At 41.9% G+C, this 20,323-nt stretch overlaps 1 protein-coding gene across 3 annotated transcripts in view; it reads right to left on the bottom strand.

The window, feature by feature from the left end:
• CSMD2 (CUB and Sushi multiple domains 2) overlaps positions 1 to 20,323 on the bottom strand; it is a 909,603-nt gene that overhangs the window by 633,225 nt on the left and 256,055 nt on the right. For all 3 annotated transcript variants that reach the window (XM_083173665.1, XM_083173666.1, XM_083173667.1), the window contains exon 3: positions 16,495 to 16,607. In XM_083173665.1, the coding sequence (XP_083029791.1) occupies positions 16,495 to 16,607 (113 nt within the window). The remainder of the gene's footprint in view (positions 1 to 16,494; positions 16,608 to 20,323) is intronic.

The following is a 20,323-nucleotide window of genomic DNA, read 5'->3' as shown; positions in this document are numbered from 1 at the left end:
GGTGGGGCTAAATGATATAATTCTAACCTCCTAATCTTCTTGTGATGCGGGAGAGTCAGCTACACTTCTAGGGCTGAGTGACACTACCCTATATATCAGGAGCCTCCGGCAGCTTCCGGGAGGATAGGCAAGTAGGAATAAAGGTGGACAAAACATAAAGCAAGCTAAAGAGCAATAGGAACTAGCTAAATTCTATAAACATCATTTTACATCGAAGCACATTCTACACATGTATTCTATTGCTGCTTTTGTAATTGCACATGTCATTTATAAAATGGGAAGGAAGTTATGCAAACACACTACAGTCACTCTCAGCTTTAGGATTAGGCTTCTCTTGCAATATCTGGTGGTTACACGAGGAAAACAAATCTCATGACAGTAATTGATAACAGCAATGCAGAGGTGTATTAGGGCTGTAATGGGGATTTTTCATGTACGCAAAAATTAGTGGGGTCACACCGATGGAACTTTGTACTTCCAACTCTGTTCAAGCACCAAGGACCAGATGTGTCAAGCTTTAAAAAGTGATAAAATGGAGCGTGATAAACAACCAGCCAATCAGGTCCTACCTGTCATTTTTTTTTTACCACAGCCTGTAACATGACAAGAGCCAATTGGCTGTCTGTTTATCACTATTTGTTTTTTTCTCACTTTTTGAAGCTTGATACATCTGGCCCTAAAAGTTCCCAAATGAGCTTTGGGTACTTGTTTCCTAGCACGGCCACACCGATTTACATCGGGGTGGTCGTGTCGGAAAAATCGGGTCGATCGCATCGCATGCGATTTGGTCGCATGCGATGCGATCGACGCGACCGACCGATTTTGGACCCGATTTTTTTTTTAAAATGAAATGTAAATCGGGTCCCTGGGACCCGATTTTACATTGGATTCAATGTAAAATATTCCCAACCCCCCCAAATGTCACGGCGTACACCCCACCCCACGATAGACGCCAACCCGAAGCGTGGCGAGCGCAGCGAGCCCGCGAGGGGCGGCGGTGCGCGTCCTCCGACCTTTTCATTCCCCTACTATCCACGTCGGCGTGGAGTTGAGAATAGAATAGTGTGGCGAGCGCAGCGAGCCACCGAGCCCGAAGCGTGGGGTCACACCGATGGAACTTTGTACTTCCAACTCTGTTCAAGCACCAAGGACCAGATGTGTCAAGCTTTAAAAAGTGATAAAATGGAGCGTGATAAACAACCAGCCAATCAGGTCCTACCTGTCATTTTTTTTTTACCACAGCCTGTAACATGACAAGAGCCAATTGGCTGTCTGTTTATCACTATTTGTTTTTTTCTCACTTTTTGAAGCTTGATACATCTGGCCCTAAAAGTTCCCAAATGAGCTTTGGGTACTTGTTTCCTAGCACGGCCACACCGATTTACATCGGGGTGGTCGTGTCGGAAAAATCGGGTCGATCGCATCGCATGCGATTTGGTCGCATGCGATGCGATCGACGCGACCGACCGATTTTGGACCCGATTTTTTTTTTTAAATGAAATGTAAATCGGGTCCCTGGGACCCGATTTTACATTGGATTCAATGTAAAATATTCCCAACCCCCCCAAATGTCACGGCGTACACCCCACCCCACGATAGACGCCAACCCGAAGCGTGGTGAGCGCAGCGAGCCCGCGAGGGGCGGCGGTGCGCGTCCTCCGACCTTTTCATTCCCCTACTATCCACGTCGGCGTGGAGTTGAGAATAGAATAGTGTGGCGAGCGCAGCGAGCCACCGAGCCCGAAGCGTGGCGAGCGCAGCGAGCCCCGCGAGGGGACGCGTATACCTGTGAAGTTATACGCGTCCCCTCGCGGGGCTCGCTGCGCTCGCCACGCTTCGGGCTCGGTGGCTCGCTGCACTCGCCACACTATTCTATTCTCAACTCCACGCCGACGTGGATAGTAGGGGAATGAAAAGGTCGGAGGACGCGCACCGCCGCCCCTCGCGGGCTCGCTGCGCTCGCCACGCTTCGGGTTGGCGTCTATCGTGGGGTGACGACGGGGACATCTATAATGTATAATTTTTCACATTTTTTCAGGATTTCAATGTTAAAAAATCTTTTAACATTGAAGCCTATGGAAAAATCGGGGGCATCGCGTCGGGACCTATGTTAATGGTCCCGACCGACGCGATGCCCCCGATATTTTACCTTTCCCGACACGATTTCAATGTTCAAATATTTTTTAACATTGAAGCCTATGGGGAAATCGCGGGCATCGCGTCGGTCGCGTCGGGACCATTGTTAACGGTCCCGACCGACGCGATGCCCCCGATATTTTGTCCTAGCCGGCCAAATGGACCTGATTTCAAAGGAAATCGGGTCCATCGTATGGATCGTGTACCTTAACTTAAAGGTACACGATCCATACGATTGTGGCCGTGCTAGGAAACAAGTACCGAGCTTTGCTATAGAAGCAGTGTTTAAGAAATGTGTACTGCAATAATCTCCTTAAATAACTCTCTTGCATGAGCTTTAGGCAGTTAATCTTAGCCATACAGCTTTATAAGGAAGGTGATTAATTGCTGATCTTCAGTGACATTAGGCAATTCTGGTCAGGAAATGCTCATTTCACAGAGAGTAGAGAAGGTCTTTTTTATTTGGTCAGTTAATCATTTGCAGCTAATTACAGACAATTGTATAAATTGTATTTTCTAAAGCAATAAATCTCATAAACTGAAAATCACATAAGCTGCCCTAGCTTCAACCATACCTGGGTTGGGTAATTGGAGGTGGCACAAGTGAACAAATACTAAGATACAGATTCCAACGTCTTCCAGTTATCCATTTGGATTAGTTACTGTTAACAGCTGCTTTTAGAATTGTGACCTACAGGTGGGAATTTAGACCTGTCAACCTTGCAAATCTGTGTCATGTACACAGTATAATTCATTTCATTTAGGCAAAAACAAATTGATATTCTTTTAATTGACCATCTTAACTGTACTGGCTTCAAGTATGGAGCTATTGAAAGCCTTTGCATTACATATTATTGTACCAATAGATACCACAGCAGCCTGATATTCCCCAGAGAGTTGTCAGGGGGTCAGGAACAGAGAACTGCTCCAGTACATACATTCCAAACTGAGTAACAGTTCTCTCTAGGGAAAAAGAGAGAAAATGAGCGCTATGAGACTAGTCATACCCAGACCTATCCTTACAATAGGCCCTGGTGACCCATAGTCTGGAACTGTAGATAAATTTGTGCCAATGGCTGAAGGAATGATATACTATGTTGGTACAGTTATCGTATGTACAGTAGGTGGGACTGGAGGCCAGGTGAGATGCTTGCCTCTGCCATTGCTAGAATGATCCTGCTTAAGGCAATGGCATGTTTTAGGAGAAGCATCCCTGGAGTCTCTGCAATATCTATCTATCTACATGTGGCACTGCCAGTATCACACAAAGATAAATGCAGTCATGCCAAACGCCAGTGAGGGTAATTCAGGGTTGCTCAACAATAGAGAGTGAAGCCCTTGTTTAAATGATGTAGAAGATTTGTGGTTTCAAACCTCTATTTCAGATAAAGGCTTGATTCATTAAGGATTGGAGGGGGCCAAATTTGGCCCTGTTCTAATGGTGGGTTGTCTGCGCATTTTTTGTACATGTGCAGACCCCGAGTTACACACTTGGTGTGCCATTCTTTGCAGGGAGGGAGGGCCGGTGGTGGACAGGGGTGGAAAAAGGGCTGAAGTAAGGGAAAGACCAGCATATCATGCGCGTCCCCTTTAAAATGCTGGATGGTCCCCATGGGAATGCGGGTGGGCTGATGCTTCTTTTGCAGACACCGACAGAAATAAAAGACAGTTTACACTGACTTTTATTTCCGAAGGGGAGAGAAATCATTGTATGGTCGGCGACTATGAAATGACTTCTCTCCCGTTTGGCCGCATGCAAAGGGAAGTGTTTTTGTACATCCCCTCGCATGGTACCAGGGGGATTTGGTGTGTGTGTGGGGGGGGGGGGGGGGGAGGTGGACATGTGGCATTTCAGGGCTCGCTAAACATCAAGCAACCACTGCTTTGCGAGTTATGCTAAATCAGGTCTGAAATTAGCTACAGTATGTGCCATTAGTGCTATGGCATAGGGTTCTAGCTGTTCATGTAGTTAATGTAGTTAAATGGTTAAATGCTACAAACTGTTTTTTAACTGAGTACTATTGTGCATACTCATCAGCCACAAAACCATACCAGCTCTGTGTTATTGTGCAAGATTCATTAGCCACAATAACATCACATGCCTGAGTCAACAGACTTAAAGGTCAAGCTGATGAGACTGCAGATGCATGTTTTTTACTTAGCTCTATAAAAGGGTCTTTATATGCCTAAGCCTGTCACTGTGTTATTGGAGTGTCATAGTGATGTATGGCTATGCAATACTTAACCCATACTGACTGCTGCTTATATCACATGTATCCTGTTATCTTCAATAAAACTCTGGTTTAAAATCAACGTGTGGACTAACCTTCTTGCTTACATCCACTGCTCACTTACCAACTAGTTTTGCATCTGCCGATACTAGCAACTAGTGGAGGAAGGAGAAAATACTTTGCTTGTTTTCATCCTGTCCCACTGTACTTACTACAAAACAGGGTTTTCTGAATATGTGACAGGATGAGTGAGTATAGAGAAGCTAGTAAGGGGTAAAATAATTTATGAATCAAAGACCTTTTTTTCACATACAATAAAGCTCGCTAACAACTTAAGTTGTATTGCGACCATTACATACTACAGAGGTCACATAGACATTAATAAAACATTAGATCTCTGTAAAAATACAATTAAAATAATGTTTTATTTACATATTCTTTGTAAGCATAAATTTTGCATTCATGGCGGTATTTTTTAGGCTACACCAGCAAATCTCAACTTTTAGCAGGTCATGCCATCTCACAATGCATTTACAAGGTGCTCACCGCCTTCACAAGATTTTCTAATGATTTCAAGCAGAAGAAGGTAAGGGGTCATTTTAAACCAGCATTACAATCCATACAAAACAACTATATTCACAATGCATATGAATATGTCTTCCTGTAGAATTTTTATGGATTATAACACCATACAACTATTGATAATAATGTGGCAGTAGATCTAAGTGATTGCTTTTGATGGTTTTTGGGACATATTGCCATCATTTTATCCATATATTGACTTTTTTGACATTAGTAAAAATGCATGTGAATATATACACTAAACCAGTGGTTTCCAAACTGTGTGCTGTGGCACCCTGGGGTGCCTCGGGACACTTGCAGGGGTGCCCTGAATTGGTGCTCCAGGACTAATTCTTATTACTTATGGTCAATTTAATAGGAAAAAAACAGTCTTCCAATCTGAAAATATATTTACAAACAGAAGTAAACCCTGTCTCACGACAACTGACCCTAAGGGGGTTATTCAATGTTGGGTCACAACTGTCGGGCTGGCCTGACAGCCGTGGCTCTGTCCTGTTCTTGGTCTGCTTGACCGAGATTTTGCAGGCAGGATTCAATGTACTGCCTGCTGCGGGTCAAGAAGAGGGCGTGGCCTCGATTAACGGCGAGCTGCGGCCGGCAGCTCATCAATTCCCGGACATTCTCGGCAGAACGAGCTCAGCTGTTTGCAAAGTCGGGCTTGTTCTGCCGAGATCCCCTGTTCAATGCTGTCGAGGAATACAGCATTGAATAGGGCCCCACAGCCATCTCCCCTGTTAGGAATGGCTGCGGGAGATTGAACATCCCCTTTAGAATGTCATATAAGCACAATTTACTTAATTTAATATTTAAAACATTTGTCAATAAGAAACTTTTGGCATAAGGGTGCCATGACACATATTCTTATTCTCTAGGGCACCATGATTCAAAAAAGTTTGTGATCTACTGCAATAAATACAATGGGTGAAATTTATTAGGATGAGAGATTCAGAAAGTGTGATATTTGGTAAGAAATTTCCAGTTTTTTTAAAGCGGCAATCATTTACGCTGCAAAATCAAACTTGTTTTGCAGTGTAAATGATTGCCACTCACTTTCTCATTCTCTCATCCTATTCCATTTCACCAAATGTATGGCACAAGTATTTGCTGCAAACATCTTAACATTTTGAGGCCATTGAAGGACACAACAAGTTTTCCAAAACACATAGGGAAAGAGAAAAGAAATGCTTTCATACACTAGTCACAACATAAGTGGTTTCTATATTACGTTAAGTTATGAATGCATAATATTCCTATTTTTGTGGTTTATGAAGGTTTGTTAGATGGCAGATCTTTATAAATAGCAGTAGTAGGAAGAAATGATTCAAAACAGTCAAGGAGCCAGGGCAGGTAATAGATCAAATGGTGGCAAGGGAAGAAAAACTCCTTTGTAACCTTACCACCATCGAACAAAATGAACATGCAGATGTGTCCTTATACTTTCTTGCTGCAATGCATATACAAACCATTAGACATGCATAAAACAGAGACCCTTTACAAAAGAGGCCACAGGGTGTGTCAGGACCACCCTCTTTGTTTTTGAGTAGGGGCACATGTGGGCCCATAAACCATGGACAAGTGCATTTGCATGTGTAGTAGTTTGCATGACTTACTACATGACTGCTGTCTAGCTGCACGGTTTCCTCTGGAAACCACATGATGTCACTGGGGCTGCTGTACTACAAGGAAGGAAGGAAGAAGAAGGATAACAAGTTATCCAGGAGGCGCCTTGTTTAAGACCGATTGGTCAAGCAGCAACAAAAAATGTTGGGGGTCAAGCCCACATACATAAACAAGCAAAACAAAATGGGGGGTATTGCTGCGCTGAAAGAACAGTGTGCAGTGAATTAAGCAATAATAATACATTTAATTGACACAATAATAACCAATGGTATTGACTTACAATAACATTTAGAATATATTTTAAAACTGTATGAAGATATGCATAGGCCCTTATTTATATTCACCTTTAATCCACGGCTTGTGGATTTAAGCAGTGTCTATTCCAAAGTGTCCCATAATTAAATGATGGAAATGACGACTCCACTTAGAATGATCCTCCCAGAAGATGTAAACTTGCCAGATTAAGGTCCCTTGGGTCGATAACAGGTTGAGTGTCCTCCGTAAATTTAACTGAGAATGGGGGACTGGTTCTTCACAAATGTTGTAGATTCCTGATGAGGGTGATGACGGGCAAAAGTGCAACACCTTTTGGCTACCAATGCGTTTTGCTGGTCCTCAGCTTTATCAAGGTGGACCACAAGAAAACCCCATGGAATTTATTCACCAACCATGAACCATCGGGCAGGATGGAGCAAGGGTGAGGCAGTTTGCAGCATGGGAAGGTAGAATACACCACTAGGAGGGATGGAGCAGAGAAGAGGCAGTATAGAGCAGGGTTAGACAGCAAGGACCAGGAGGCAGGATAGAACAGGGGAGAGTGTAAATGGTCATCAGTCCACATGGCAGCTGACTTAACCAGAGGATTGGTACATGTTACAAGGATTGGCAGTTGCAGCCAGAGTTTTAGGGTTACACTGGGCTTTGTGGTGCACCAGGGTAGTGCACACACACTATATGCAGGCTTAAACACAGTGGAGGGAGCAGGTTGCTTATATAGTATATATAAGTCTGTGGGTACTATCTGTTATTTGAAATAACTCAGGGGTATACATGTAATGATCTTTAAACAGATGGAGCCATCCTCATCTAGCCCTTTAATAGGATTAAGTGAGTAAAATGATTTTCTGCTATCCCCTACTGTATTGTTTTATGTATTGTATTGCAGCTGAGACCAATAGGATTTGGAAAGACATGGCTATCCAGAGACAGCTAGATGAGGATGGCTCCATCTGTATGTTAAACTAGTCAATAACTCACCAGCACATATGGGAGCCATGGTAACTTGTTATTAATTGCAGCTGCTCTAAATTTTGAAACGTGCATTTTTTTGTACATCAACTAATGAGGTGGAAATCTGTGATTCACTTATGATTACACTACATTCCATGTTCCAGTTGAATAACAGCCATATAGTGTGTTTAGTACATTTTGCTATTGATAATAATAGTACAACTGTTTAGAAAGGTTATCCTGTTTTATTGATGATGCTCCTGATGGTAATTATGGTAGCTCTATTAATCTGCCCAAAATGTCCCGCTGCCCGTATTATGTTCTCCGCTCCAGATAAGCAGAATTGTTACAAGCAAATCAACTGACATCTCTGGAATGTGTCTGGATGGGATTCAGGATCCACAAGGAATTGAGAGTGATTAAACAATGTCAGCCAGGCAATCCTAAGAGCTGCATCATTAGTCGTTAATTTAGAACGCGATGTAATGGCACTAATAATTAATGCAAATTAGACCATTCCCAATCCGTGCACATCCACACACAAGTGGTACATAGTGCTTCTTATGTCTCCTGAGCACCTAAAACTGGCTGACATGTCTGGACCTATTAAAACAAGCTAATAGATCTGTGAATAAGTTCGCTGAGCTGAATCAATAATAGCATATACACCCTGTTTTTAAGATTAAAAATGCCTTCTCATTTCATGATCAACAGTAACAACCAATAAAGTTTCTACAACTAATAAGGACAAAACACTCCATTACATTGGATTATTGATTGACTAGGCTATTTGGACAAGAGCGCCATATACATCATTAATAGTCTCTTTACAGACCTGACACAGTTTTTGGTCTGTGTTAAATAGAGATCTGGAAAGGTTTCTGTGTCTACTCTATAACATTTACCAGGGAAGAATAAACCATTTTAATACAGTATTTTCAGATGGCAGGAATGAGATGTAGAGGTTGTGTTACTCGCTGTTGTTGGTAAAGTTGAATAAAGACCATTGAAGTGTGTAAGCAGAAAATAATGTGCTTCACAGCACAATTCTCAGCATCATGGGCGTCTACTAAAGCACAGTCTGGTAACTGTCAGCTTGGGTCCAACAGAGTACAGTGCAAGCGTAGAGGCCAGTTCAGAAGCAAATATGCATTATCCATTATTAGGGACAATAAGCACTTCCTCGGTTATGCTCCTCTGCATGCCCAATAGATTAAATGCTTAAATGTACATTTAACTGCTCATGTTCTGTTAAGCCTTCAATGCTGAACAAAATCTTTTCTGAGTTTTTGTAACTGACGCCTTTGAATTCTTTGTATATAGGCAAGAACTCACCTACATGGCTTAAGTATATTTGTTACATACAGTATGGGAAAAAATTATTCCATACTTTATATTTAGGGTGGAATCTAATTGTTTTCTGGACACTCCTAAGTAATGTTCTCGAAGCAAAGCCATCCAATTGTTATGCTGATTGGCCCATCATTTCTGCTTGCATCCTCCTGAGGTGGTGAGCAGGCGTGTGCACATAGTCAGGCTTTTGGGTGGGTAAACTGCATTTCCGGCAGTACACATAATTCAGAGTTGATCGCAAAAGGAAAATCTTTCTTAAATGTACAAAACCATGTTGCATTGCAGGTGGGGCAGATATAATATGTACCGAGAGAGAGATTTGGGTGGAATGTGGTCAAACTAAAATCTAAATTGCAGTGTAAAAATAAAGAAGCTGCATCTCCTACATTACCTCAGTGCAGGAGGGGAGCTACCGCTGGCCACAAGGCCTCCCGCCCTCCGCTTCCGCTGCTGCTGGCCCCGTGACCACGTTGGAGAAGGCAGCAGCGAGGACCAGTGGCAGCGTCCTCATCTCTGCGCATGCACTGGCCCCCAGCTTCTATGGGCTGCATCAACAGCAGCCCATAGTAGCTAAATCATGGTCCCAGCACTTGTAAACTGCTGATGAAAGGCACCGGGACCATGGCATGCATACTGTAGTATTGGCCTTGGTACTACGCATGTGCATACCTCGGATTCTATGGGCTGCAGCCAAAGCAGCCCATAAAGGCATCCCGGAAGGAGGGAATGCCTCCCAAGGGGACTGCAGGTCGGACTTCCAATAGGAAGTCATTGCCAGTCACAGTGAAGCCAGAGCAGTCTCACAGGCATCTGGCTTCACTTATTCAGGGCACAGTGGCGGAATTTTCCGGAGGGAGCTACAGTCCTGCAGCCCATAGGTAAAAACCACCACTGAAAATAACTTCCTAAATCTAACTCTCTCTGCCTGTGCTACATTTGTCTTACCTGCTGTGTACATGTTTTTTTTCCATTTGTGATCAAAAGTGATGATAAGTGGCAGATCAGCTAACACAGAAATGGTCAGCTCCGTGGCTCTAAGGGAAGGGGCAGGTCCTTAGGGCAGTGAAGTCAACCCTGCTCTCTGCAATTGGCCATTTATCCGACATTGTGACATTGTTCAAAATGGTCTGCACAGTGGATAATCCATTGCTGGTCTGGGCATAAGTGGGCCCCTTAGACCTCAAGGGCCCAGTACAATGTACCTGCTGCACCATTGGTAGTCCCCCCCTCAGACAGAGTTACAATTTTACTTTCAATAAACATCCCAAAACCAAAGTAAGGCAATATCACACCATTATTGCAGAGAATGTGTTTTAAAAGTCTTGGCATTCAACTTTCTAATGCACAATTCAACTTTAAATGGGAAATACTGTTTCCCTGTAACACATGACTGGTTCAAAACATTGCATCTGTGAGAATACTTCATGCAGTGCCTATGGTTAGCAGGAAAATATAATTTCCCATTGAAAGATATAAATATCACATTCACCGTTCAGAAATATTGTGTGACAGCAGCCATTAAAGCAATAGAAATGGTATGAAGATAAAAGGGTTTAAGGTCAGTAAGCAGGGGTAAATTGGCAAACTGGTAGCATATCCTGCTAGCTGCTATAGGATATTAAACAATAGAACAAAAATTTGTAACCCCATTCTATGCGCCTTTACTTATGTTATTATAATAAATGGATTTTCAAATATGTCTATGGCAGAGACAAATGATAAACTATAGGCAATATGTGTTAGTCCAGAGTGACTCCATGCCCAGTGTGACTGATTCTAAGTATCTTATTTTTTGTGTTCCACATAATCTTCTGACAGAGAGTTTGATGCAAAAGTCACAGTGCTTTTGGTCAAAATTTATATTCCAAGTTATTATGCCTTTCAAGAACAATCTCCCACATGAATGCAATGCTTTGTGATCAGGCCTTTCCTTCTGTTCTCTGCAGTTTCAAAGAAATGCAAGATGAAGGCAGTGTTAAGGATACAGCCAACTGATTAGACTGGTAGAGTTTAAAGATGGCTGCCACCCAGTGGTCAGAATGATCAAACACAGCAGATCAGATTATCTGTGTAATATGTAATATTCATCAAAACAGAAAATAACAATTTTTACTCCCTGAACATTACACAAATATGAAAGGACTCTGATATCGCATCACGATTTAGACGAAAGGGTGAGATGTACTAAGCCTTCAAAATTGACAGAAGTGGAGAGTGATAAAGTACTAGTAAATCAGCTTCTAACTGTCACGTTACAGGCTTGGGTTGAAAAATAAAAAGTTAAGAGCTGATTGGCTGGTCATTATCACTCTTTAGTTTAGTACATTAGACCTTTTGAGACATGACACCATTGTGAAAGTCACCAGTTTAAGTCAATGTTTAACACATACTTGCCCACTTTTGAAAACTAGTTTCAGGGAGATTATAGTTGGAAATAGAATTTTGCACAGCGGCCCATTGAGGGGCGTGTCATGCTCCTCCCAAAGGGTGTGTCTAGTTCCATATATGGAGAGATTGTGAAAAGAGATTGTGAAAGTGGCGCCTAGAAGCGTGGGTGTGCACTGCTACATCTGAGAGGAATCTTTTAAAATTACTTATATACAAATGTAGATGAGCCCCAAAGCAGTTAGTAAAAGCTATTATACTTGCTAAAGTGCTGGGAAATGGTGCTGTTGATTCAATGTAAATGTATCTCTCATTCCTTTTCCCCCCAATGTGGGCTAGGTGAAATGAGGGAGATTGCTAGACTAATGAGGGAGAGAGGGAGATTGCTGCTATTTCAGGGAGTCTCCTGCAGTATGCAGGAGGGTAGGCAACTATGGTTTAACATCTACACCATTTATTTACATGTCATTTTTATGTCATATATGAACAGATATAATATACTGTATTTTCTAAGCTGAAATCTTTAAATTACAGCAGATGACTGGATTTGGCTTCTGCCTGTTTAAGCAGCTGTGCAGATAGGAGTACATATGCAGTGAGCTGCAACATTACAAACATACAAGTTGGCACACCATCTGACAATCTCTGGGTCTAAACAGAGTACAACTACATCAAATAATAGGGAGGGATTGTAATGTGCTCAAACACTGCATCTCCCTGCTCTGCTAGCTAAGATTAAATTTGTTCCAAATATAAATGATTTTGACACAACAGGAGAAGTAGGCATCCTAATGCCTGTAAGCCATCTTGAGAAGATTCACGGCCACTTAAACTGGCACTGTTCTCAAAATCCAGCTGTTTGAATGTGCAACTGTCAGAAAAGTGAGCAGGAATTTCTTTCTCCTCTTCTCTTCCAGAAACAGAACATCCCTTTTCATGTATAATTAAGGAATTTAGAACCTGTCTGTCAGAAAGTTAACAGTTATAAGGAACAAGTTGAAACACTTTGCAGAACCGATAAAACAGAGAGAACATTAGCTTCCACAAGTCTCCTGCTAGAATGAATATGTTCTATATACAGTATTACTATGAGAGTTACCACTGCATTGTAACAATTGTTGTTTAGTGTGGTGTGGCAAGCAAAGCGAACAGACAAGGGTATACATTGCCACACATTAGCCCCACATGTGGTTAAACATAAAAATTTACATTAAAAAACAAAACTTGTCAACTGTTATTGTAGTAGCGTTACCTGTTTTCATGTCGACCATTTAGTACCTGCCAACCTTTTTCAGGTGTCTACCTTTTTCATGTTGAACTATTGACCCTAATCTACAATCATTTGTCATTTAGGGCATTGTTACTCCAAAAGCACTAAAAGTCTCAGCATGTCATGGCAAACTCTTGCTGAAATTCCACAAAGGACTACATTACACCATTATCCTATTACCCACAGTCATTGATCTGGTAGGAGGGCTCTGCTCACAAGCTTACAAAAGGATACCTAATTAGCTGCAGATAAGCCAACTGTGCTGCGGCTTATCGGGGATCAGGCTGGCAAAGCAAAATCCGCTAAAACAGACCAGCTTTCCTGCTAAAACAGGCCTGCAGTGGCCAAAAACACAAAGGTTTCACTGAACATGTGTGTTTTCGGGAGAACTCGTCCTTTTTATTGGGCGACCCAGAAATCCATAATCCTCTAAAGCAGGCATGTGGAAACTATGGCCCTCCAGCTGTTGTGAAACTACAAGTCCCATAATGCTATTAGGAAATGCTAAAACTATGGCAAGGCATGCTGGGATCTGTAATTTCAGAATAGCTGGAGGGCCACAGTTTGGAAATGCCTGCACTAAAGCCTTAATGAAGTTTGTATTCTTGAAACCTGGTATTTGATAGATACACATTTGCATTGGCGGAATATTTCACAGTAGAAAAAGAAAATGTATATGAGAATATTTAGGCAAAGCCTCAAAAGTCTACAATTCACTTCTGCGGAAATAGATAAATGTTTTTACTCCTATTTAATGTTGCTTAGGCCTACATGAAACCTAATCTACTGTATAATAATTAATAATAATAATTTTATATACAGTATATAGCGCTCTTTCTCCAATAGAACTCAAGAATCTTAAAAGATAGAATGAATGTAATACAATACAGGAACAATGAAGTACAGAAAAGCTTTTCATATACTATACTTAAAGAAATTACGGAAATGCTTGACTAAACAGGAAAGTCTTGAGGTTGTTTTTGAAGTATTCTAGAGTGGGGGATCTCTCAAACTGTGTGGGAAGTGAGTTCCACAGAGTCAGAGTGGTATGACTAAAAGCTCGACTCCCAGATGAAGTACGGGAGATTCTAGGTACTGCTAAAAGTCCTTCATCTACAGATCGCAGTAATTGGGTGGGACAGTATGGAATCAGAAGCTACTTCATGTACCTTGAGCCTTGATCATGTAGGGCTTTGAAGCTCAGTAAATTAATCTTGAAAATTATTTGTTATTTCATGGGCAGCCAGTGAAGAGAGTAGATAACGGGAGTAATGTGGCTAGAACAGGGATGGTTGGTTTACAGCCTGGGTGTAATGTATATGCTTTTCTTATTAAGCCCTGTTTCATAAACTGTGGGAGTCAGTAGTACAGCTTGACCTGAAATGGAGAAATCAATGTGAGCACTACCTGACCTCAGTCAGAGCTCCACTGAAAGACATATTTGTCTAAAAAAGTATTATCAAGCCTTGTAACATAGTACTAAAATATTACAATAGCTATTCCCTAATGTACTTTCCAATGTCTCGTTAGATAATTGTACGTGAAGCTGTTAGCTGAGCACAAATTTTTTTGTCTTATCAGCCGTAAGATCTTTTCAAGGATTTCTTAAAGGCTTTTTCAATAGCGGTGTTGCTATAAGTGATAGGTTAATGGGAACAAATGGAAATAATAAAAATGGTCCGAATTTTAAGGAAAGTTCAGAAAACTGTAAGTTACTAGTAAAGATCAATGTGGAACAAGATGCTTTTATTGTAGCATTCAATGGCGTTCAAGAATGGTTCTTACAAAAAGTTGGATCTTGCTGTGTCTGCTTGCGGATGTTAGCCAGACTTCAGAGCCATCTGGCAGCATTATTCCCCAGCATTCTCCTAAACTACCACATGGGGTAGATTTACAAAATATTCTAAAAATGGTGGGGATGCCAAAGCATAGTGACCAAACAGGTTCTAGAGATTTCTAAGAAGCAATAGAAAAAAACGAGAGCTAGAAAATGATTCTTATGGGCAACACCAAACTTATCATTTGTACAAGCTTTAGTACAGTATATCTAAACCATGCACCATATTCTCCTACAGTACAAGTAATGGGGCAGATTGCAGTCACGTGCCACTATACATGCCTCATTGTCTGTAGAATATACATCTATGGGGGTAATTCAGACCTGCTCATTAGGCTGGGTATATTCGCTGCTTAGCGAGAAGGTCAACAATGCCCCAACAAAGGCACACCCCACCCCAGCCACCTGAATCCCCACACTTCCATGCAAGTAGATGTGTACGCTTACACATCCGCTCACATGTGGCTGCACAGAGGAAGGGGGGGGGGGAGGCAGCCCGGAATTCCATGGGCAGGGTTTGGTGGACTCCCCCAAGCTTTGGTACATTTATATAGACCCACACCCGTAATGCTATAAAATGCGGTTGTGCTGATTTGCTTTCAGTCTAGATCAGTCCACAAACTTTATCAGAGAATTTCTATGTTTGAGTGACAGGAGATTATTTGTGATGCATATTTAAAATAAACAAACAAAGCCTACTTCAGAAAGTAGCTTGTTCAATTTTGGAGCTGGTTGATCGGCAGCATTAAGCCGCTTCATTTGCTATTCAGAGACAGCTGCTCCTGTATATTTTCTCTGACCTTCCTGTTTCTGCTTAAGTGAAAATATCGCTGGCTGTACAAACAGTATATATTTACCAAGCTATGGAGTCTAGTTTAGTTTTTTTTGCACATGAGCACCAAAGTACGCTTTTATTATATATGCGAGTAGCTGGTGATTCCAGAAATATATTAGCAGTACCAAAGTCACCCGTCCAGCCGTGGAAGGTCCTGCAATGGGGATCTGCCACTATAACATCCATATCTTAATAACAGATGTAGAGTTCTATCAACAGGCAAATATGATAATTAAAACAGCACTGAGAAAAAGATGGCTTGCAGCACAATTAATTCGCTCAAAAATAATAACAATAATTCATTGTAATGTACACCAGATGTCTGATACACCTGTTCGTTCTGCTAATGTTGGATGATCATTTTGAATGACGGAGAAGCATGCAAACCAGAAGTCTAAACATAGCTATTTGTCCTTTAAGATAACTGGTGAAAAGCATTGAGCTGTACACCAGGACTTTACATACAGGGGGTTATTCTGATGGCCAAACCATATGCAATGCAGGTGGGGCTGATGTAACATGTGCAGAGAGAGTTAGATTTGGGTGTTTTATTGTTTCTGTGCAGGGTAAATACTGGCTGCTTTATTTTTACACTGCAATATAGATATCAGTTTGAAGTACCCCCCCCCCCCCAATCTAACTCTCTCTGCCCATGTTACATCAGCCCCACCTGCAGTGCACATGGTTAGAGAGTGATTGTGCCTTTCCGAGTGAATCAGAATAACCCACACAGTACAATGCTGTCTTATATTTATGTAAAATGGCAAACCTATTATAACTAGAAGTGTCTGTCCTGGACAACATTAATTAGGGAAATAATTGGAGTAGTGATTAAGAACACCGACGGTGAAACAATGGCACTTGTTGGAGTCCGTGATTGCTGGAGATTCATTTTAATAAATGAAAAACAGAATGCATTGTAAATTAATAATGATTCAATCTAAATGACTCAGTTAAAATCAATATTTCATTTTATCTGAATTGTATGAAGCCACAAGGGGTTAGCAGGACTGACCTTCATAGGTGGAGCGAAATCCTTGCGCGCTGACTGCATAGTCTGACACCAACCAAAGAGTTAGGAGACTTCCGCTGCTCACTATTGGGGCTGGAAGATGAAAACCTGTTAACCTGGAGAAAGAAAGAAGACAATGTGTTAATTATCTGAGATCATCCGTGCAAAATGTTACAGACCTATTTGCTTTCAAATAAATCATTTATTTCCCGTTGTCTTTATTTATACTGTAAAAAAAAATACAACACATAGATTAGGTTGTAATAGGATCATTATTTCAGATCATATGATGATCTAATGAATCCTAATAGAAAACAGCTCTGGAAACAACAATGTACATTAAATAGAAATATAAAACAGGTATAGAAAATTAGATAACACAAATGTATTATTTAAGGAGGGCTTATCTGTTTCATCCATAACTAAGGGCAGTATTCAATGAGGCTGATTTTGTGCTATTTTTTATGCTGTAAGTCGATTTTATGGCGATTTTGTGCTATTTTCGTGCTGTAAGGCGATTTTATGGCGATTTTGGGCTATTTTTTATGCTGTAAGGCAATTTTATGGCGATTTTGTGCTATTTTCGTGCTGTAAGGCGATTTTTTTGACTAAAACGGTGAATCACCCTATTCAATGACCAGATGGCAAATACATTTCAAGGTTTTTATCGCCATGATTCACCGAATAGCAATCGCTATCTTTTTTGGTGAAGTGGAATGTAAACTTTTAAAATAAAGTGTTTTGTTTTTTTACATTTGGTGTAAAAAAATCAGGAATTTTATTCTGAGGAGGGGCATGCTATTTTTATTCATGTGCTGTAAGCACATGAATATATATTTAATAAAAAAAAATATATATATATATATATATATATATATATTTTTTTTTTTACACAGAGCAGCCAGCAGGGGGCCGGGAGCCGAGCCGCTCATTAGATATTCATATATTCACTGCACCCGATCATTACATATGCACGATCAGGTGTAATGAATACCCAGTCCCCTGTTGGCTATCCCGGGGGGCAACCTGTGCTGCCTGGCTCCCAGGGAGCCCTCCTCCCCCCCACAAACGTTCTGGGGCAGGCAGGGAGACTTCCATCTCCCTGCCTGCCGCCGTCCTCAGGCTCCCTGCGGCATCGCCGCAGGAGTTAAAATTCGCCGGTCAGGGGCAGTGAGCCCCTGACTCGTTGAATACTGGAGCCGGCGCGGCTTTGGAACACGGGGGGGCAGTGGCGAATGTGCAGCGAATCCTAAACAGGATTCGCTGCACATCGTCAAAATTCTCATTGAATACTGCCCTAAGTATTTATTTGCTGCATTACCTGCTATAATTAGTCCAGTTCAGACAATTTAAGCTAGAGTCTAGAGTTTAAGTTAAGTTAACTTTTTGGGGGGCGAATCGGCATGGGCAAAAAGCGTATGCAAAAATTGGCCGCAAAATTCACCAAACCATGCAAATTTGTGACAGTTTCACAAAAGTTACACAGTGTATATATATATATATATATATATATATATATATATATATATATATATATATATATATATATATATATATATATATATATATATATATATATAGAGTCCTTGGGAAAACAGCGTCACTCTGAGACTTTAAGTAGTGAAACAAGTGAAGAACTTTACTGATCTACAGTTTCGGGGACATCACCCCTTCATCAGGACAAATACACAGTGCAGAAGAACACAATAAATACACTTCAAACAACTCACCTACGCCCCCCGGCGTTCCCGCGTCTCCCTGGTCCTGCCCCGGATCTCCGGCAATCATACAGGTACCTTGTGCTGCAGGGCGGAAGTGCGTCAGTTGCGTCGCGCCGTTACCCGGGTGACCAGAGGACTCTCACTCCTCTGATGTCTCCGGCTTCCGCCCTCCGCACTGACCCGCCTCTCCCTGATGCAGGCAGTTACCCGGGCAACCAGACGCCTCTCACTCCACTGGCTGTCCCGGCCCCCGTCCTGTGACGCTGCTCCTGCTGCCTCCGATACACTGGCTGCCAGTTTGCTTCCGGGGTGGTTGCCCGGGTGACCTGGAACGCTCCTGTAATGAAAACACAGACCATTAAATATATGTGTACAATTACAACACGTCAAACAATGAAAATCTTTTCATATATCATGTGAATGGATGCAATCATCCTATTATTTAAAAAAACAGTTTACCGTGTCAAGATTACATTATCTAGTGCCCAAGTGACTGGACAACCTTCCACACCTTCAGAAAAATATTTTGGCTAAAATATGGACAAATCTTATTAAAACATACTCTAATGTGACCAGCTCCAATTGTCTGGTCACCTATACCGAGCTCCCCCAAGAGTTAGTGACATCTTATAAAGGTGTTACAGACTCAAATTGACTTCTGTAATATTAAAGTGTTTAGAAATGAGTGTCAAAACACTTTCTAAAGTGCTCTGGTGCTTAAATGGGGCCGGGGTGCCACCAATATTGGTACCCCCGTGTCCCTGTGCAAAACAACCTAATAATGACATTTAAATAAATAACATTTAAAAAAGCTGGAATGATTTAGTTCCCATCAGCATGTACAGGAAACGCGATTGAAAATTTTTTTTTCGTACTTTTTGTAGTTGGGAACTACATCATTCCAGCTTTTTAAATGTTATTTATTTAAATGTCATTATTAGGTTGTTTTGCACAGGGACACGGGGGTACCAATATTGGTGGCACCCCGGCCCCATTTAAGCACCAGAGCACTCATTTCTAAACACTTTAATATTACAGAAGTCAATTTGAGTCTGTAACACCTTTATAAGATGTCACTAACTCTTGGGGGAGCTCGGTATAGGTGACCAGACAATTGGAGCTGGTCACATTAGAGTATGTTTTAATAAGATTTTGTCCATATTTTAGCCAAAATATTTTTCTGAAGGTGTGGAAGGTTGTCCAGTCACTTGGGCACTAGATAATGTAATCTTGACACGGTAAACTGTTTTTTTTTTTAAATAATAGGATGATTGCATCCATTCACATGTTATATGAAAAGGTTTTCATTGTTTGACGTGTTGTAATTGTACACATATATTTAATGGTCTGTGTTTTCATTACAGGAGCGTTCCAGGTCACCCTGGCAACCACCCCGGAAGCAAACGGGCAGCCAGTGTATCGGAGGCAGCAGGAGCAGCGTCACAGGACGGGGGCCGGGACAGCCAGTGGAGTGAGAGGCGTCTGGTTGCCCGGGTAACCGCCTCATACCCTCCAACATGACCCATTCCATTAGGTACAAAATGATCTGTTCCTGGACTTCCCTGCCAGTGGCAGTTACAGATGTGAGCCTACAGGTCAGTCCAATATTCAAAAAGGGGAGCCACACCTACTGCCACCCCAAACATCACTGCGCTGGACTCACTGACCGCTGATGTGACCCCCTTCTTTGAATATTGGACTGTGCTGGAGTCCAACCTCTGTAACTGCCACTGACAGGGAAGTCCAGGAACAGAGCATTTTGTACCTAATGGAATGGGTCATGTTGGAGGGTATGCCGCCTGCGTCAGGGAGAGGCGGGTCAGTGCAGAGGGCAAAAGCCGGAGACGTCAGAGGAGTGAGAGTCCTCTGGTCACCCGGGTAATGGCGCGACGCAACTGACGCACTTCGCCCTGCAGCACAAGGTACATGTATGATTGCCGGAGATCCGGGGCAGGACCAGGGAGACGCGGGAACGCCGGGGGGCGTGGGTGAGTTGTTTGAAGTGTATTTATTGTGTTCTTCTGCACTGTGTATTTGTCCTGCTGAAGGGGTGATGTCCCCGAAACTGTAGATCAGTAAAGTTCTTCACTTATTTCACTACTTGAAGTCTC

The sequence above is a fragment of the Crinia signifera genome, chromosome 2, assembly GCF_055691185.1.
Source record: "Crinia signifera chromosome 2, ASM5569118v1, whole genome shotgun sequence".
Lineage (NCBI taxonomy): Eukaryota > Metazoa > Chordata > Amphibia > Anura > Myobatrachidae > Crinia > Crinia signifera.
The sequence above is the reverse complement of the archived record's forward strand: the minus strand, read 5'-3'. Positions and strand labels throughout refer to the sequence as shown.